This window comes from Pterocles gutturalis, unplaced genomic scaffold, assembly GCF_000699245.1.
Source record: "Pterocles gutturalis isolate BGI_N339 unplaced genomic scaffold, ASM69924v1 scaffold3456, whole genome shotgun sequence".
Taxonomy (NCBI): Eukaryota; Metazoa; Chordata; class Aves; order Pterocliformes; family Pteroclidae; genus Pterocles; species Pterocles gutturalis.
Window position 1 is genome coordinate 77,944 of NW_010102915.1, and position 19,950 is coordinate 97,893.

The window sequence follows — 19,950 nt, forward strand, 5'->3', positions numbered from 1 at the left end:
TCCTCCAGTCAACCCTGTTTATAGAATTCTCACTCCTTTACTCCTCTGTGAATTACACTTAAATGCCCATTAGAGCTGAATATGTCTCGTTTTGGCAGCCACCTGACATTTTTGCCTTGTAATGCAGAACCTAAGGATGTTTAATGGATCGTGTAAAACCTCCCTACAGTAGTTCTGGGATTATGGAGGAAAAGAGAAGGTTTCATGTTCTGGTCCTTATTAATGAACTAAACTAGACTGTGTCCTTTTTTCAATATAAATGAAAGATAAAAGAGATTTATGAACAGGGTCATTAGTGTACCAAATTTCTCTCATTAGATCTGTTACATTACTTTCCAACCTACACAGCTCTCATTAGAAAAATTTATGAACTGGAATGATTACAAATATACCATATTTTAAACCATCCCTACTTTTAATTGCAAAACAAAAAGTAATTATACTTCTGTGCCATAATGGATCTGTACTTTTGTGTACGTATTTTTTTTGTTAGACATTTAATAGAGGATGTTCCTGAAGCCAGGAGGTGGGGAAAGAGGAGAGGAAATTGTACCACTTGGTGCAATTTGCAATTTAACTGCAAATCCTGAAGCGTTGCTTTATTTAGTAACCTTGTTAGAACCAAGTTCGTATTGCAAGCTAATATGGCTGTTTCTTCTCCTTGCTAGATTTTCAATTTCACATCTTACATCTGATTTGAAGTGACGGTGAGAGGAAACATAAGGTATCTCTCATTCTGTTTGGACTCCTTGTTTACAGAAGAGTGATGGAGATGCTATTAAGCACAAAAGGGATCACCATATGCCTGTTTTTCTTTGTATTGAGTCTGGCAGCAGCTATTGAAATACCATTATCAGGTGAGTTGTAGCTATTTACTGAACACTTTGCTGTTTTGTTTTTTATCCCTTTTTTTTTAAAAAAACTTTCACTGAAGAAAAAATATTAAATCCTGCTTTTCAGTTGTTCCATTTTGAATTTAATTCTGGGAGAATATGGCCTTTGGGAAATTCAGATGTGATGAAAACATAAGTTACTTTGTTTGGACCTGTTTAAATGTAGCAGTAAACTTGTCTAATAACATATATCTGTGTTTGCGATCCAACACATCGCTTAGCTCTGAGGGTTTGGTTTTGTCCTTGACATAAATTCCTCATTTTGGCTCTGAATCTCCCTGAAGCTTGTTTGAAGTACATACACCTTTACTTACTTGTCTTGCAACCTGCTATTTCATTCTGAAAAAGGAGCAGGTGTATGTTTCAGGGCGTACATTAGTCCCCAGAGAAGTATTTCCTACGCCTTGCATGCTGCCCTGGGGAGCACCTCCTCTCTCCCTCTCTGTCTGTGATGCATTCAAACTGCCTGTTTTACATGGTTGGTGGGGTTTCAGGACATGTGTAAAATATGGGATGAGGCTCATAGGGGACAGTCCCATGAAAGCCAGTGGACCCCACTGTCTGGAGCACAGCCCAGACCTCCCAAGCTTTGCATTTGTCAAGCATAAATGGACCAGGAGGATTGCAAACGATGGTTTGGGTTTTTTTCTGGGGGAAAAAAACCCCGAAAAACTAAAAACCAAAGCAAAACTAAACAACATTGTTTTTTTTATCAGTTATGGTGGGGAAAAAAAATAAACCTAAAGAAAAAGAAACATAGGCTCTTTGCAGGTCTGTGGGTGCAGTAGCTTCAGAGCAGGACATGGGCCAGTTTCAGGGCATTACGTGGACCTGCCGTGAGCTGTTTGTGCTCTGCAGTCTGCCAATAGCCCTGGCCTCAAAGGAGAAGGCAATCGAGCATGTTTATAGGATATTTTTCTAAAGCTGTCCAAACTTGGTAAAGAGCATTTGGAAGTAGAAGTTTTTGGGAGGAAGGTACCGCAGTGGTCCCTTGGGTTTAAATATAGCAAAAGTGGAGCTGTGGCTGTAAAAGTGCAGGACAAACTGTGTGGGCATCCACTGCTTTTAAGTAGCTACACCAGGGAACCATTTAGCCCTTAATTTGCTTTAATGAAGCATTTTATATTTTAATAAAAAGGAATTATGTCTGATCAGTGATGCTGGTGGGCTTGGAAGTGTTCAGCTTTGAGACCACGGGGTACGGCAAGACACCACGTTTCGCTCCTGCTTTGAGCTTCCTGGACTTAAAAGAGAAACCAAAGAGCATGTTAATTTTCTTCCTGGCTGTTCATAACAATGCAATGATCCTATTATCCCCAGCACCGCTGCGGGGAGCATTCTCAGGCATTCGCAACACTTTAATTCCCTTAAAAAAAAAAAAAAAAGTTGGGGAAACATCATTGCATGACCATATGACTGGTAATGGCTCTTCCCGTGCTGTCCCCTGGTGGGGGTATTATAAGTCATCTTTGCAGTCCATGGGTTTCCCGGCAATTTCATCCAGGATGGAGGTAGCAGTGTGCTACTTCATGTGTGTGTATCTGTGTCTGGGTTAAAAAGCCCGTTACTCACTTCACCACTGAATAAATTCACCAGTCTACACCCCCATGCTTTAGCTTTAGCATGGCCCCAGCTCTCCTCTGCCCTGGGTGGGTTGGTCGTATGTGGAAGCATGCGCAGACGATGCCCCTGAACACAGTCAGTGCTGTCGAGCCTTCCTCTGGCTGCTGGTGCAATGACAGCGTTCAGGTTTGGGAGCAGGGAGTGTTGTCAATGCCAGGAAGATGAGGATGATCATAGTTTTTTTGAGGCAAACCTCACTCTTTGCAGGAGTAAGGCAATCCTGACATTGTTGCTTTCAAAGAAAGGACCTGAGCAGAGCACAGTTTTGCTTCAACAGCATTTTAACCCGGTGCCTCTTTGTGTTCAGTTGCACAGCTTCCAACAATCACGGAGCAATCTCACACCCAGGTTGCCTACCCTTTTGATGAGGACTTTACAATCAAATGTGAAGCAAGAGGAAACCCACAGCCCGTGTGAGTACTGCTTTCTCCTGGAGAAGCAATCAGAAGCTGGGTTTGCTTTTAGCCTTTGCCAAATGCTGTTCTGGTTTTGAGGAGGGGAGGAATAGCTGGTGAAGGGTAACCTGCTCATCATCGTACGGTGAGGATGAGATACGGGTTTCCATTTAGGCCATCCATTTCCACTCTGTGAATAGATATCAAAATGCCTCTTGCTTGTTGGGAGATGTTTCATTTCTCTAGCATGTGCTAAGCTCACCCTGTGATTTAAAAAATCTTGTCTGGGCTATGCTGCAAGAGATAGGAGGTGTGCAATGGTAATCAAAGGGTCCTAGCTGTTCTTCTGTCTTTTCCACAGCAACCCTAAAAATGCCAACCACATTAAACTGTGTATTCATCTGCATGTTATCAGATAGCTTGTCTGTACCTAACATCATCGTGGCCGTGGTGGTGTTACAAATACAGACATAAGGAGCTATCCAAATAGATATCCAAAGATAAGCTGTATGTATTTTACACCTGTGTAAAAAAGAAAAATATTTTTGGTGAAAATGTGATTAACAAAAGTGTAATAATAACATAGTAAAAGCTCTTCCTGAGACTTTCAACACTGGGTAGCATATGGGCTAGATTAATATCTGGTTTGAATTTCAGTTTTACTGTCTAATCCTTCCCTTCCTCTTTCTCTGCAACACAATTTAAACTTGCTATACATTGTTATTTAATATCAAGGTGATTTGATAATTTCTAATTGAGCTCTGAATGGAGATTTGTAACAAATTTCCTTTGTTTCAGAGTTCGTCAGTGGATCAATGAAAGGTTTTCTGATACATTTGGATGTATGCGATAGTGCTGGTTAGGTGATAGGAACCCATATTCCCTTTGGCAATACAAGTGAAGTGCCAAAGCATATGTATCTGTTGAAATTAATTTAAGCTCTTGAAACATTGCAAAATATTGAAAAAAGGTACATGTTCCACTAAACACGTTACACTGTGATTTCTAGCTGTCTCTGATTTTGAATCAGTCTAGCCCAATTTCAAGCCACCTGAGATTTCCAGATACGTAAACTATGAGCAATACTTCAGCACTCAAAAAAAATCCCACCCTTGCGGCATCAAAACTACAAGTGATTCTACGTGAAAACCAGGAGAAACTCAGTTGAGTTATTTTGCTTTCTTCTGGGTTCAACCATGGTATCTCCCAGCGATGATGAGAAGAGCTCCTATCAGTCCTCACTGGTCAAAAGCACCAACTCTCCTACAGACACAGCTTTTTCGCAAACCTCTAGTTCCTTTCACTATGTTGCTCTTGCTTTTTTTTTTTTTTTTTTTTTATGGTCTCTGTCATTTATTGTCCTTGCCTTAAGCTTTGTATTCTTATTTCATGTCACAATCAGTTGTTCAAAAGCAGAGTGACCAAGAGGAGAGACATGCCCAACAGCTTTAACAAGTTATAGTAACACACTGGTCATTTTATCATCCAGCTCTCTCTTTTTATTTTACTAGTGCATTGTTGGACCCATTTTTACCACTGGTTTTGCACCACAGTACACTGTGTTCTGTGACCTGTCCTTTGTTACACTTGTATTATTTTTCAGCTTCAACTGGACTAAGGATGGAAAACCATTCGATTTATTATCTGACCCGAGGATAGTTACTTCTAACAACTCTGGAACATTTGTGATTCAAAACCGTGGAATCATCACCAATTTTCAAGGGAGATATCGTTGCTATGCATCCAATATTCTGGGAACTGCCATGTCAGAAGAAATTGAGCTAATTGTTCCAAGTAAGGGCTTTTACTTTGCTTTTGTTTTGGTTTTTAAGCTGAAAACTCTGTTTCTCCAAATTCAATGGGGAAGAACTGGTTACTAAGATAGGGTATGGTAAGGCACACACTGTTTGTTATTCAGTGAATGCTGGAAGGAAAAAATCTGTGTGCTCCCTGGAATTATCTAATTTAATTCCTGATTTTGAGGACAGAAACCAAATCTGAACGCAGGAGTTCAGACAATACCACTGGACTTGCAAGTTTGCAAGTGCTGATACTGACAGTCCTTACCAGCTTTAATTAATGCAAAGGCAACTGGGTAAATTATGTATATGTTTTCCCACATATATTCATTTGGCAAACATCATAAATTCTTTCCTTTAATGGTGTGATTTAGATGCTGCAAATTAAATCAGGATTCAGAGAGTAATAGAAGACACCATTGATTTTCTAAAGTGCTGGATAGTCTACAACTGTGCTCAAGTGAAAGAGAGCTGCTGGTGCCCAGATCCGCTGTAAATTAGGCAATCACTGACACAGAAGAGTTTGGGATAAATTACCTCTATTCACCCACAAGTTTTGAAGCAGAGACTGGTACATGTGAGATCACTACACGCATTCATGATAATGATGCAGAGGTTGCAGTGCTTTGCCAGCTGGATTCAAGTAAAATGTAAGCTACTTGGCAAGCCACTATGCCAATGAAGTGAAGAAAAACCCAACAAGTCAGACTAGGGCAGGTTTTTTCATAAATTACATTTACATTGCAGAAGTAGGAGACTGGGTCTGTAAGGTGGCTGCTGAAAAGGAGAACAAAAGGCTGTTTACTCACAGTAGTCATTGCAGGAAAGTGATAGAAATGTCAGCAGAAATGATCATTAAATGTCACCTACATAATGAAAATACCACACCTCCCCTATATATATGGTGACATTAAGGAGAGTGGGGAAGAATGGGGTCTGAGGTTCTCTATATTTTTGCAGCGTTTACGAAGCCCAGATTGTTACAAGATACATGCCGCAGGAAAATGAATTTAAATGGTGTGAATACCAGCTTCAGCTACCCTCCTCCTGTATTTAGGGAATCTGTTTCTTGAATTATTGAGTAGGCCCAATGCCAGAGGAAGGAGAAAGAGTATGGTTTAAACTTCTTTAATTAACTGTAGTGTAAAAGACTCCTCATGGTAGACTGCGTTAAGATTTATGCTCAGTATTTCTAAAGCAGCTCTTCCAAAAGACTGACGATCTGAGGACGGCAACAGCCCAAACGTAAAATTGTCCAGTGGCAGGCTATGCTATGCCAATGATGTTAGTTCTAGAATTCCCAAATCCTTTTAGGATTTATTTGCATGGAAGAACTTAAGAATAGCCATGGTGGGTCAGGCTAAGCATCCATCTAGCCCAGGACACATCTCCAACAGCATCCACAGTTATAAAAACAGATCTAGTGTACACTAATGTTTTCCTACAACAGTTTTCCAAAATATTTGCTAGTTGTTGATTTACCATAATGAGTCGGCTCCCAATTTACACCAGATACTGGTAGAAACCAGACACAGGGTCTCAAGGACTTCTACAGTTATCTAGAGAAAACCTTTTCCTTCAGTTCAACTTCTCAACACTTTACCCAGAAAGATGTGAAATATCAGATTGAATGGGCTCCATCCTCACATAAACTGGTATAAAGTCCCATACTGGATACAGCTAGAGTTGTGTGAAGTCACTGTAGCCAGCAGTAGGACAGAAACTAAGCTGTAGGACAAAGTGTGGTAATAGGTACTGAGTAAATCTGAAGCAATCGAGCTGAGGATACCCCAATTCTGATTGCTATACTTCTGAATCCATACTGCTAAACTCAAATTTATATTTTATGTTGCATTGTATTGGTCTGCCTCCTGTTTGCTTTTTGTGGAGATAGATACTGAATTTTCTGAACAGATAAGAAGTGGGAAGCATTGACCCAGCCTTCTTTCTGAAATTTCTCTCAGCCAACCTAATTTGCCAGTGGTATTTCAGCCTAATCTCGAGTACAGATCAGTCATTAAACTTTGAGTCACCCCAGGGATTAAACAGAGCCTGGTTCCTTACACAAATGACTCTGGACACTGATAATCCTCCATTTCCACAGTTTACACACTGTCAAAGTGCTGTGATTCTGGTTTTTGGGTGCTGTAGAGCATTCACGGTATAGTCTTGTCAGGAAATAACACTTGGACAGTGAAGCCTTTCCCAAGAAGGTTTTGAGAGCCTTATATGTCACGCTGGGCTTTTAGAAGCTGTCTCCATAACAGAAGTCAGGTGTGCAGTTTTTCATCTTCCCCATGGCTGCTTCATACATGCCAGTTGATGGCTTGTGTTGTGAGAGCCATCCTGCTGCCACTGCAGCACGCCTTTCATTAAATAATGTTTTTCTCCCATGTTGTGGATATGTGAGAGGTAGCACTTGGAGCGATGCTGAATTCTCTGTCCCTTCTCATTATATCTGTGTGTGGGGAATTGCATGAAAGATTGACATGACAGTTTTAGTGGTATCGCTGCAAAGAGATCAATTGGTTGTAAATTTTACAGTGCCCATGTGCTGCATTGATAACTCCATATAGTATTCAACACTTTCATGACACAATTAGTCTTGTATGATACTTCCAAGTTTAATTTAGCTGTGATAGTTTCTGTGATCAGCCACAAATCAGTAGTGATTGATTCTGGAGTATCTGCTAATTAAAGCAGAGGAACACTGGGAAAAAAAAAATATTGCCTACATGTACGTACTGAAGACTAATGTGCAAGAGCCAAAATCTAATGTGATATTAGCTTCTCAGTTTTTATAAATCTCCTCATGCAGAACTTAGAAGCAGTTATTTTTCTAGTCTTTGAGACCAATGGGACCCCAGCAAGAAAAATATGCTTGTCAGAAGGCTTGGCTCAGGAATTTATCGTGAAAGTTGAGTTTTTCACTCTTGCAAAACTTCAAAGGCTCAAAACAATCAAAGTTATGTGTTTAGGGGAAAATCAAAGTTTGTCAATGTTTTTCACAGTGAGCAAAGTGAAACAAAACAACGTGGAAGAAGCCAGAAACTCCAACCGCCTGTTGTTCCAGTACTTGTTGGAGATGGAGGACGCAAGTGGCTGCTTCCCCTGTTGGGAACCAAAAGCAGACATCAGGGCCTTGCATTGGAAATGACACTGAGACCGTGATTTTTCACTGTCTCCTGGTGGAAACTGATATCTTTTTGTACAATTCTGTCATTATGGGCTAAAGAAATTGACTGAGAAGGCCAGTGGTTATGGCACCCAACTGAGATATTGGAGATCCAGATGTAGTTGTGCCAAATGAGGCAGAAAATTAGTTTGAACAAGAGTTTCCAGTGTCCTAGATGAGTGATATCATTATTAGTCTATTTGCTGGTCTCTGGTTTACTCAGAAATTCCTTATCCTTCACCTCATCCAGCTTTCTTAAAGTTTTGTTGAGAGGGTTGTGCTTTGGGGAATAGGTAAGCTTTAGATCAACAAACTGGCTTTTTCCTACTGGAAAATGTTCCACTTCTCCAGCAGTCGGCAGATGTATTTTCCAGGGCTTGAACACTATAGGTTACTAGATTTGAATATATAGTTCCCTTTGTTTTCTGAAATTTCACCCACAGAGTCGGTAGAGTTCATTAGCTCCATTGTGACTCTCCTAAGAATTCATAATTAATAATCCTCCTGGAGATAAAATCTATGCACAATCTGCACTCAGGCAATCAGCATTACAGTGATTGCTTCTTTTTATGTTTACTGATCCTACAACGTATAAAGTCTCCTCAGAGTCCTGGCCCTGCATTTCTCACCCCCCTTGTTTGGTTCGACTCCTGTGATGTGACACTGCAGATACCCTGTGGAGCTGCTGGACCACTGACATTTCAAATTGTTTATTTGCTATCAGAGGTCCCTGTCATAACTTGAACACCGGGATGGCAATATTTGCTGTGCCAGCTTGATTCTGCGCAGCTAGGATGCTTTCATTCCTGTTCTATTTAATTGCTGTTAATTTTGCTGTTTAATGCAGTTGTCTGAACTGAAACTTTCCCTAGTTTGGACTTGCCTGAAATGAAACCAGAAGCCAGCGTCCGCCCTGAAACTGTCTTAGCTAAATTCCTTTAAGGAGTGGTTACATTTTGCAGACTAATTTCTCTGCGATAATCTCTGAGCTGCAAGCTCCCAGTGCTCGGTTGGGTGTGGGCTCCAGCCCAGCTCTGCTCTTCTCCTCTCTTGGACATGCTCTGGTTGCATTTTGGGCTGCTGAGACTGACCAGATTGCCCAAATTTGACTGGTATGGTTCATGGTTTGAACAGTCTGCTGTCATCAGTGCCGACGCTCTAAGTGATTAAACAAGTCCTTGATCCATTAATTATTTAACCTCTGTTTAAGCCCAAACAGTGCAGCCCTTGTTTGCATATTCTTTTTTTGCAAATCCTGTCTCTGCATCCCAAAGGATAAGCTTGCTGAGAAAATCTGCAGGTCTGCACAGCAGAGGTGTGTACATCTGAGGGGTGTAAACCAGAACCAGACTTCTGCTTCACCTGAATCCAGAGATGGATAAGAACCGGGACAACTCCAGGCACGAGGTGGAATAGCTGGCCAATGTCTGTCCTCATCTGCATTGACTTGCTGTGGCTTCTTGGCAACCACTTTTTAGCCGAGACTTCTGAGAACATCATACTGCACTCCCAGACTGGCTTCTGACCACCAGGGAACAGCCTGGGAGCCATTGGTGCACAGGTCCTGTGTGCCCATCTTGTCCTCAGGCTTTGGTTCTGTGTGGCTGTGAGCTGTTCTTTCCAGCCAGTACAAGCAAAGGAGCTATAGAAAGCGTTTGAAAATAAATGTATTAAAATAAAAAAAAATCCTAAGCAAAGACATCACAGACAACTGTTAACCATCATCATTTAGCTTCCTGGCTTTCAGTATTACACTCTGTGCACTTTATGAATGAAGAACGCCAGCAGAGATTTCTTACTCTTAGTAAAATGCATCGTTACCCTTTATCACTTTGTAAAAATAGTAGTAACTAAAGACAGAGTCTGCAAAGAATGATGTTAAGCTAAAGATTTTATTAAGAACTAAATTAAGGGGGAAGCAAAGGGCAAAATTTCAAAAGGTGGCAATAAAAGCGGAACTTCTTTGGTTTTGCACAGGTGTACCAAAATTCCCAAAAGAAAAAATTGAGCCCCTTGATGTGGAGCATGGCGATTCTGTGATTTTGCACTGTAACCCCCCAAAAGGCATCCCACCTTTGCATATCTACTGGATGAATATTGGTAAGTAAACAATTTTTACACAATTCATATGAGGAGGCTCAAAACATTTGTCTTCCAGAACAGTTTCATTACAGATTCATAATTGATGGGGGTGGTAATTGTGCACATGCTTAGCAAAAAGATCTGGATATTGAAAAACAAAATTGAAAAATGGAGAATGGAGATATGTTTTTACATAACACAAAGCTAAATTGTAGAGTGCATTGACACAACATATTATTAAATATGAGATATCAGCTTACATATCAGTAATGCGTCTACCAGTAGGGAAGACTACTGCATTTACAGTAGAGAGGATAAAATGTGTCAATATATTATTTCTAACATTATTATTTTCCTCTCTTCATAAATTGATATCTGATTTATGATAGTAAGAAAAAAAAAAACTCTCAGGTATGAATAATGAGTTCCTTGTGGGGTTCTGTCACATTGTTCTTCAGCATTTGTGTTCTGCAGGAATTTCTAGCTCTTGGGAAGCAAAGTAACTCAAATTGCTGCCGTGACATGAAGGGTTTGCTTCTGGTGCTGACCAAGTACTTGCAGAGACAGGGTGCCAGATTAAACCTCTGATCTTGTAAGGCAGTCTCTCTACTCCTGACATACATATTTAGCACAGACCTGCATTGGGCTGGATCAACAGCGAGAGGCACAGCAACCTTAGTTCATACTAACACTCCCCTGCTGCAGTCTGTAGTTACAGGAGAGCAAAGTGCTTGGGAGTCTGGCCATGGGGGACATCTGTAAGTGATGACCTCCATCCTGTCATTACAGGCCTTTGTATCAGGGAGAGGTACTGGAAATTTCCTTTCCTTTCACCTGAGCAGGAACTTTATAATGAGTGTTTTTTTTTTATTATCAGTTTTTCATTAGCATTTTTTTCATCTATTTTATCTATAAATATATATTGCTATATGCAAATATTTATTCTCAGTTATCAATTGTATCTTGGATATTGGTAAATAATGCATTGGTTGTGCTGGGTCTTCTGCCTCTTTCGCATCAAAGTTACGTTCTGTATCTGGAAGTAAGCATGCGACAGGAGAGCATTAGTAGTCATATTGGTGAAACAGCTCAGTGACATTACCATATCATAATTATTTTTTCTTGCTAGATTTGCAGCACATTCCGCAAGATGAAAGGGTCTCCATGAGCCTTAAGGGAGATCTCTACTTCGCAAATGTGGAAGAAAATGACAGTCGAAGTGATTATTGTTGCTTTGCAGCATTTCCAAGACTGAGGACGATTGTGCAGAAAATGCCAATGACGCTGAAGGTTTCCCGTTGTAAGTCTGTGGATGAGTAGTTTCTTGTTTTCTGTTGTTTTTTTTTTTTTCTTTTTTAACTCCCCAGGCATCAGCGAATGCAGATGTGTCCCCTGTGTCTCTGATACGATTACTGTGCTTGTTCCTGCATCATTAACCTTACTCAAGGGCTAAATTCACCCAATAAAAGCTTTTTGCAGCTGTTGGGCCCTAAAAGTGCCGCATTCTTCCTCCTGTTCTCCTCCTAGGGAAACCTAATGACGTATTGGGAAAATCCACTTCTCATGCAGTCCAGCAGGTCACCGATGGATGGGACTTCTCTGGGTCCTGAGGACTTAATGTGGCCACCTCCTCACAGGGTGCAGGAGTGCAGCTGGGAGGGACAGTGCTTTCCAGGGCTTTGCTGGCTGCCTTGAGCATCAATAGTGACACACGAAGCATTTTCCATTTCCTAAATGAAATGTTAAGTAGGGAACATCCAATTCTATTTATTTAATTTATTTATTTATTTGTTTGTTTGTTTATTTATTTTAACATCTCTCTATTCCTGTAGGCTCTGAAGGTCTTATGCAAAATATGGTTTGGGGTATTTCTCCTGCACCTGAGTCTCACTGGGGTGTGTGGGGTTTGTTGTCCCATCATCGTAGGCATGTATGTTCAGTGTACACCTGCCCACTGCGGCACCAAACTGCTGATTCAAGCTGTGTAAAGCTCCTGAATACATGGGGTGTGCAGGTATCAGTGTAAGAAACAGAGGAAGAGAATACAAATATCCAAGAAAAAAATAAAAGTACCCTTTAAGGCCCACTTTCAGCTGCATTAAATCAACAGAGCACAACAGAAGCCGGTGGAACTAAGGCAGCTTATAGCAGCTGGAGATTCATCCCACTTTGCTTGAATCTCTTTTGACTGTAATAGTTTCTGGTATCGCTGGTACCACTTGCTGAGGCTGCTGTGCCCTTAATATCAGTCTTCTGTTCTGCTAATACTTCTGACCTTTTGGGCTTATGCAACCCAGAAAGCCAAGGCAATTTTTCTTTGTGAATGAAAGTCTGATATTTAATATATGATTTTGAGAGTTTTCTTGTTGGGATAAAAAGATAAAGGATTAGCAGTGGGTTTGTATATCTTAATACTTGCATAAACCATATCTTGGGATAATAATTGTGAGAAACATACTGAAATGAAATGTTGCTCTCCATAGATTTTCTAATGGATCCAGCCCACACACATGAACACACAGATTACAGAAATGTGAGCTGGGGTTTGATTGTGGGGCTGCTAGTAGCCCTGGCAGTGGTGCAGCAAAACGCATCAGAGGGTGCACCTTGCCATCAGCGCCACGAGACTGGGTGAGGGGAAAAAAGTGAGGCACAGACTCAAAGGGTTTTGTAAACTAGCTTGAGACTGCCTGCTCCTCTCTGTGCATAGAAAAATGTAGGCAATGCAAAAAGAGAGACTGGATAAATTTTACAACATTTCTTCACAGCGGATACTTAGGGCTTAGTGGTTTTTTTTAATTATACTAGGTACCTCGGATGAAATGATGATTGTATCACCCATGAAGTATTTTGCAGAATAACATATCTTTGAGGAATTTTCTTTGTATTTTCAGAAATTTGTTGTTAATCTGTTCCTTTACTTTATATTTTTCTTTGTTTCTTTCTTTTATGGCAGAAATTGGGGGGGTTGTCATGTTTTTGTTTTGGTTGATTTATTGTTTCTTTTGATTCTATATCAAGTATGCATGTTTGTGTTTGGTTGTCACTTTTATTTATTTCAGTTAAGCATGCTAATGACTCAGGCTCACCTAACGCTGCGGTTACTAAGGGTGAGTTGAATGCATCTGTTATTTAATCTCCAAACTGAGAACCTACTGGCTCAGATGAAATGTGAGCTGCTGCTCAGGAAAAAGAAAAAAAAATCACAAAAGCCTTTTTAGTGCGATGGGATGGATTTAAGTGGTCTAACAATTTGCTCATCTTGTACTTTTTGACAGAAGTCTGAAGGGCTTTTAACAAAGAGGTAGTGTTCTTCCTCGAGAAAAAAAATTTCACATTTCATAATGTGATATAAGGGAGGAGATTGACTTCCTGGGTTTCATGGGGAATGCTCTGAATCTCCCCTTGGCAGTCAAGAAGACACTGGTGTTGGGTACAGATGGTTTGAAACCACTAATTCATGTCTAAAGGGTCATCCTGGGGCTGCGTTACTCCAGGGTGAGTGTAAGGTGTGGATGCCCAGAGCTGTAGGTGCTCTGTGTTCACTGTCCCTGTCCGCAGCTGTACTGGTGAGAGATGGGAGGAGGTTCATGGGGGCGGTTGGTTCTCTTTGGCCGTGCATCACCCTGTCTGACGCTCACCGCAGGTAAGCACGACAACGGAGCATTTGTCATCCCAGGGATTCGCATCTTCCCTCGCTTTGTGTTTCCTCCTATGTGGAGCAATATCCTGCAAATATCCTGCTGAGGTTTATGCTGGCAATACAGATAAGTCAGGAGGCAGCTAGCGGCTATTCCTGTAATTCTCCACCTGGTTAATTTTGTTTAAAATATGTAAAAATGATAGTTTTAGGGGTTTTTTTGTAGTTCTTGACTCTAATGGATTTGGTTAAATTGTTCTGAGAGCCTCTGTTTTTTTGAAATTCCCAGTTTTAAACTCCCAAAAAACCTCATTTTGCTGGCTGAGCACTGAAGTTCTTGAAAACTCTTCTCGAGTGTTTCGAGATGGGTAATTCAAAGTGCTGATGAGTCCGCATCCTTGGCCCACAGAGGCTGAGCATCATGAGCAGAGCAAGCAGGGCTTCTGCAGAGTGACAAACACTCAAAAACACAATTTTTCCCTTGGAGAGGTATCTGAACTCCTGTCACTGCTGGGGAAGGGTGACTGCCTGCCTTTGGCAGTGGGAGGTGGAGGGCAGACAGAGAACGTGTGAGTGTATCCAGGGGCACAAAAGCGTTTTGCTGAAGTTCTGAGCACTTGTGACACAGATTTGTAGCAAGGGGAGGAAAAAAAATATTAAAAAATGATTCAGAGAGATACATGGGGGTCTTTTACCAAATCATCCATAACTGACTATTTTTGAAGAACTAGTACCATTCGGGGACTTAGTCATTACTGTGTTAATTGTTATTATAGTGATAACTGGGTAGCCATTTAACTCTAGGCATATTTCATCATGAAACCATTGTTTGGCTGGCTGGAACAAATGGTCCGTTGAAAACAAATGCAGGTCAATCTTGTTTTATTAAGAGTCGTCCTTACAAATCATATCTCCATTACCGTAGATTTAGTAATTGTAGCAAGGACAATTCTGTGGGATATTCAATTCAGGAAAGACGGGGTTTCATCTGAGATTTAAAAGATCACAGAATGGCCTGGGTTGAAAAGGACCTTAAAAATCATCTAGTTTCAAACCCCCTGCTGTGGGCAGGGCTGCCAACCACTAGAGCAGGCTGCCCAGGGCCCCCAAGATGATGGAGTCAATGCACAGGAAAGGTGGTAAGAAAGATGCTGCACAGCAGAAGATCAGCCATGGAGAAGACCAGTGTACCGGGACTGGCTGAGGTGTATGAGAGAAGGGCCAGTGCTTGGAAAGGACATGAAACTGTAGGAAAAGGGGCTTCACTGGTACTGCTGCCTGTTGTTATTGCTGTAGCCTTCTCCTGACTGTAAGCAGGAGAAACAGGAGAGTCCTGAAATAGCCTCAAACTCTAGAAATAAAAAAGAAAATGTACAAATCGATGTCCAAAACCTTCTGACAGGAGTAATTTTTGTGTCGTTATTGAAGGATAAGCAAAGACTCTAAGATTTCCTATCTAACTTTTATTTTATTTTATTTTTTAGCAAATTTTATCAAGGAAAGAAAACCCAAACTGCTGATCCCTCCTGAATCTGCTGGCAGCAGCTCATCAGTCACTGTCATCAAAGGAGGTGTCCTGCTCCTCGAATGTATTGCTGAAGGGCTGTGAGTAATGCACAATACTGCACAAACTTAATCACCTTTTGAAACAGAACTGAGCAAAGAAAAAAGCTATATTAAGAATTATACAAGGGCAAACAAATATACCTACCTGACTATACAGTTTTAAATGGAACCTCTATGCAGAGTTTTTCTGAAATATGTGCACTCCTTGTAAAGCAGCACAGAGCTAACATACAACAGCCATGTATTTGTTACTGCTATAGCTTGTAAGCAAGCAATTAAAATCATAGCCTGGTAAGCACTGATTTTCTTTTTTGCTGTTATATTAAAAAAAAAAGCCTACTATCAAACTTTTTTTTTCATCAGTACTACTTTTGAGATATTGAGAAACTAAATAATATCAGAATTCAGCTTCTGTGGTTTGGCTCACCACCTGTAATATTTCTTTTCTAGTTATACCATTTCAGTTTTGGTTCAATGCTCAAAAGTTATTCATCATTTTTCCAGGTGTCAGATCTCCAGTTTTTAAAGGCAAAGTTCTTGAGTGATGTAATACAAGATGTTCGTTAAGGAAATTCCCTGTTGAGTGAAACTGGTGGTCCACCTAGCCCAGTTGCAGCGGGAGATGCTCGTTTGGGAGTGCATGTGGTTCTGGCCACTTTTGGTGGTCCATTCACCAGCATCCAGAATTTCGATACAAAGGGTGTTCCTTCTATGATGTTCTCACAGATGACAGTATGTCAAGGAACAAAGTCCTCAGCTATGCAAAAATATAGTGAACTGGAGTCAGGAGTATTGGTTTGATCCTGCTAAAACTGGCAGTAACGGACTAACTTCAAATTTAGTTCCAGTCCCAGGTTTTCTGCTTGGATCCATTCCTATGCATCCCTCTGGTGCTTTGTGCTTCATGTGAATCTCAAGCTTGTTACTGGTATTATCATTTCTGTTAGAGCACTACTCAAGCTCTAGTCACAGATCTGGCTGTGCTAAGCATGGCAGAATAACTCAGTGAGGAGATACTATAGTAATACAGGGAAAGGTTAAAGTAGGTTGTATGTGGTGGGAAATCAGGACAATTTTCTTCCTTATTGTAAATAACACTGGACAAAACAAGGATAAGTAAGGAAATGGAATGGCTAAATAAGTGTTAAGTGCAGTCCCCACAATGAAGCTGTGAATACTTCTCTCAGACCTTGTTCCTGCTGCAGCAGCTCAGACAGACATGAGCTCCGCTTTGCCCTCAGTCCAGTTTCCCAATTTTTACTGTGTGCTTGTACGTGCAGTAATCTGCTGCAGAAGAGTTGCCACCAGAGAAATAGGTGAAGTGAAAATCTCTCCAACCGCTAAACCCACAATGAAAGCACAGTTGCTTCTGGTTTCTTTGTGATAGAGCTTTTTGTTGAATGGGGACTTAAATCATTGTCTCCTCATGCTGTGTGGTAGAGCTGCAGGTCTGCAAACACAGACCATGGTTAGCACAGAGATAATTCATACTAAAGGCTGTGCAATTATATCCCCTCTATAAAATTCCCAAATCAGGATATTTATCTGCCTGAACAAACATGTTTAGGATATTTTGGTTTTCCATGTGGGCTTGAAAGGGCCCCATTGCTCATTTGAGCTGGCAAGATGATGCCTCTGCAGTTGGTGGACGTTTCTGAGAGAAGGTGAATTGTCTCTCTTGGATTCACTCCAACTCTCTGCAGTGAGTTTTAGTTCCCTGTTGCAACACTTCCTTGTCTAATTCACTACCCATCAAGCTAATTTGCAAGTGCCCAAACCTCCACAAGTCCACAGCTATGAGTTTACAGTGTTTTCAAGGTACTTAATAGGCAAATCACCTTGGAAATACACAAACATGAATTTTCATGTGCAAGAATTAATGTCTTGTACAAGAAGAGAAAGTCAAAAAAGGACGTTGTTTATTTGGAAAAAAAAAAAGGAATATTTCTGTTTCACTCAAAATTTTACAATAAACTTCTGTGTAAATTATTTTTCAAACAAAAAGGTTTTTTTTTTTAAGTAGTCACTTCTGAAAGAAGACAAAGTACTTCTTTGATCAACAAACATTTTTCACTGAAACCATTCAAAAATGCAACATTTAGACCAAAATAAAATTATATTTTTATTTGCTAAAATTCCCATTTTGAGCAGAAAAATGATCAGCTTTGCCTATATCTCTGCCAATCCATCCCACCAAATGTCCACAAACCATAGAAGCAGACAGACTGAGCCAGATTTCGAGTAACTAAGATCAGGGGCAGCCAACTGCCAGATAAGGAATTAAGTATATTTCCAATCTGTCATTTTTGAAGATTTATATTCTGAGCAATGACAGAGTCAGGAGGGCATTGCCTCAACACAGCACCAAGGCAACACAGTGCCTGCTTTTGGTGCAAGAGCAGGACAAAGGACTCTTGCAGGAAACGACAGGATATTTGCGCGGTTGTGCTCACTGCTCATGGAAAACTATAATTTCTTGGTACCTGGGGCTTTGAGTAGCTTGTGCCCGGGCATTTTGCCACAATAACAGATGGACACAAGAGTAAGCAGATATGACACTGTGTATGTGCGTCGTGCACGGTATCGGGGTTGAGAAGCCCAGCTGGGAATGTGCAGACAACAGTCTGTCCCCAATTCCTGTGTCACTGCCATTTTGCTTTCTAAAAACCTAAGGAGCATTTTCAGGCATCTCTGATGGCTGGCCACCTTCCTAACCAAGCAGGGCACCGAGTGAAATCACCGTAATGAAGTCTTTACCTCCTTGTCTGTCCTCAAGTGCCCTTTTGGAGCAGGACAACATGAGCTCCCTTCCCTCTCCTGCAGCCCGTGCCGACACGCTTACAAGGAATGTAACCTCCTGCCATGGCCTGATGTTGGCTGGGAAGGATTTATTCATAGGGGCCCTTCAAATCAAACAGTATAGACTAGTTGTAGTCTACAGTATAGCATTGAGTATAGCCCCCGTGATTTAAAAAGGGTTAAAAAACTCTGAAAACTTCCCTTGCAAACCATGTGCATGAAGTCCAGCAGCTCTGCTAACATTGAAGCATTATAGCAGCCTATAATTTTAAGCTTTTTGACTGAAAATCCTTTTTTTTTTTTTTTTTTTTTGTCTTCTTTGCTCTTAGCCCAACTCCTCATCTAAGCTGGGTCAAGGTCACTGGAAACTTGCCCAAGGATGAACCAGAAACAGAAAATTTTGGGAAGATATTGAAGATAGACCAAGTGACTGCAGCCGATGAAGGAACATACCAGTGCACAGCGAGCAACCCCATGGGGAGGGTGAAGCACGAGTTCCATGTGCATGTGGAAGGTGCTGAGTACATTTTACTAAGCTTTTTGATTTTGAACAGAGAGGTTGTCAAAGGGAAGTGAATAAGGACCTTTGCTAATAGCACTTGGTGTAATGCATTAATTCAACCAACTTTACCAATTTATGCTAGCCAAGGACCTGCCTTATAGTTTTGGGAAGCTTGCAGAAAGTAGCATCTTTTAAAAAAAAGTAATCGAAATAATGCTTGCTTTTTTTTTTTTTTTTTTTTTTCCTGAACCATGAAGGCTCTACAAAGTGGTGAACAGGAGTACAAATATGTGAGCAGATCCAATACTCTAAAGATGTGAGTTAGTCAGAGATGTTGATGAAATGACTTGTATTAATCTGAAAGTCAGATTAAAAGATCTAATTGGTCTTCTTGCTCTTAAAGAATGTGAAAATGGCTATACTGACCAGATCAGAGGTACATTTACCTCAATTTCCTTTCTTTGGCTTCCACCAAAAGTGAATGCCTAGGGAGGATTGTAAAAATGCAGTGGGCAAACATGGTATCAGCTCTCTCTTCCCCTCTTCCACGTGCTGCCTTGCTTGTATAGGAACAGCCTGAGCTGAGAGTGGGTTTCGTGTTGAGCCCCTGAAAAGTATCAAAAAATCTTATGCAACAAAGTAAAAAAAAATTTGAAGTGTGAGGCTTCTTCTCATCCCACTGTGTATCCAAGGCCCATTCCCACCTCAGCCTGCATGCTTCGAAAGATGAGCAATACTATTTTAGCATAAATAGCTGCAGGGTTACACTAGTGTACATCATACCCTGGTGTTTAGGGTGCTGCATCTCTGTGTATGAACCTACACACAGGTCTGAAGGCTGGACAGGATGAGTGCTGGGTACTTGTGCTGGGCTAGCAACATGGAAATGTGGTGTGTTTATACAACTGTTTGGTTGTCATTTATTTATGTTGCTGCTAAAAGAAGGCAGGTTAGTGAAGCTGGATAAGGTACCTTCCTAGCAGGCATCTTGTAGAGTGCAGGTAGAGCACCAGTAAAATGACAGCTGCTCTCCCTCTATCCTCCTTCCTTCCTTCTCTCACTCCCTGGAGCCTGAAGGTGTGAGCCTTTCCAGGAGCAAAGCAGAGCTCCAATGAGAATTCCCAGAGACAAGAGAGACTTGCAGAAGTGTCACTGCCGTTGCAACTCTTCCAGAAGGCTGCCCATCGGTAGCTACAAAATAAGAATCCTGAAGCACAGCTGAAAAACTTGCTGAAAACATTTTCTCTTTACTGATGAAAAATGCTCCAGCCTCTGCTCTGCAGAGAAAAAAAAAAAAAAAAAAATCACAGGTAGTATTAAAGGGTCAGAGTCTGCCAACTGCTTCATTTTAATCTGTGCCTCTTCTCACTCTATGGTCACAAGGAGTCCTGATGGGAGGAAAGGCACTTTCAGCTACCTGCTCTGTATTTACTCATCAGCTGGGGAAAAGCCATTTCTCCCAGGATGTGATGAATC

General features: G+C 41.0%; 1 protein-coding gene across 2 annotated transcripts in view; it reads left to right on the forward strand.

Annotated features, from left to right (window-relative positions):
- Positions 1 to 766: 766 nt before the first annotated feature.
- The window catches only part of CHL1 (cell adhesion molecule L1-like), a 52,986-nt gene continuing 33,802 nt past the window's right edge, over positions 767 to 19,950 (forward strand). For both annotated transcript variants that reach the window (XM_010086479.1, XM_010086478.1), the window contains exons 1-8: positions 767 to 857; positions 2,824 to 2,929; positions 4,515 to 4,705; positions 9,863 to 9,985; positions 11,097 to 11,267; positions 13,030 to 13,077; positions 15,092 to 15,212; positions 18,302 to 18,486. In XM_010086479.1, the coding sequence (XP_010084781.1) occupies positions 767 to 857; positions 2,824 to 2,929; positions 4,515 to 4,705; positions 9,863 to 9,985; positions 11,097 to 11,267; positions 13,030 to 13,077; positions 15,092 to 15,212; positions 18,302 to 18,486 (1,036 nt within the window). The remainder of the gene's footprint in view (positions 858 to 2,823; positions 2,930 to 4,514; positions 4,706 to 9,862; positions 9,986 to 11,096; positions 11,268 to 13,029; positions 13,078 to 15,091; positions 15,213 to 18,301; positions 18,487 to 19,950) is intronic.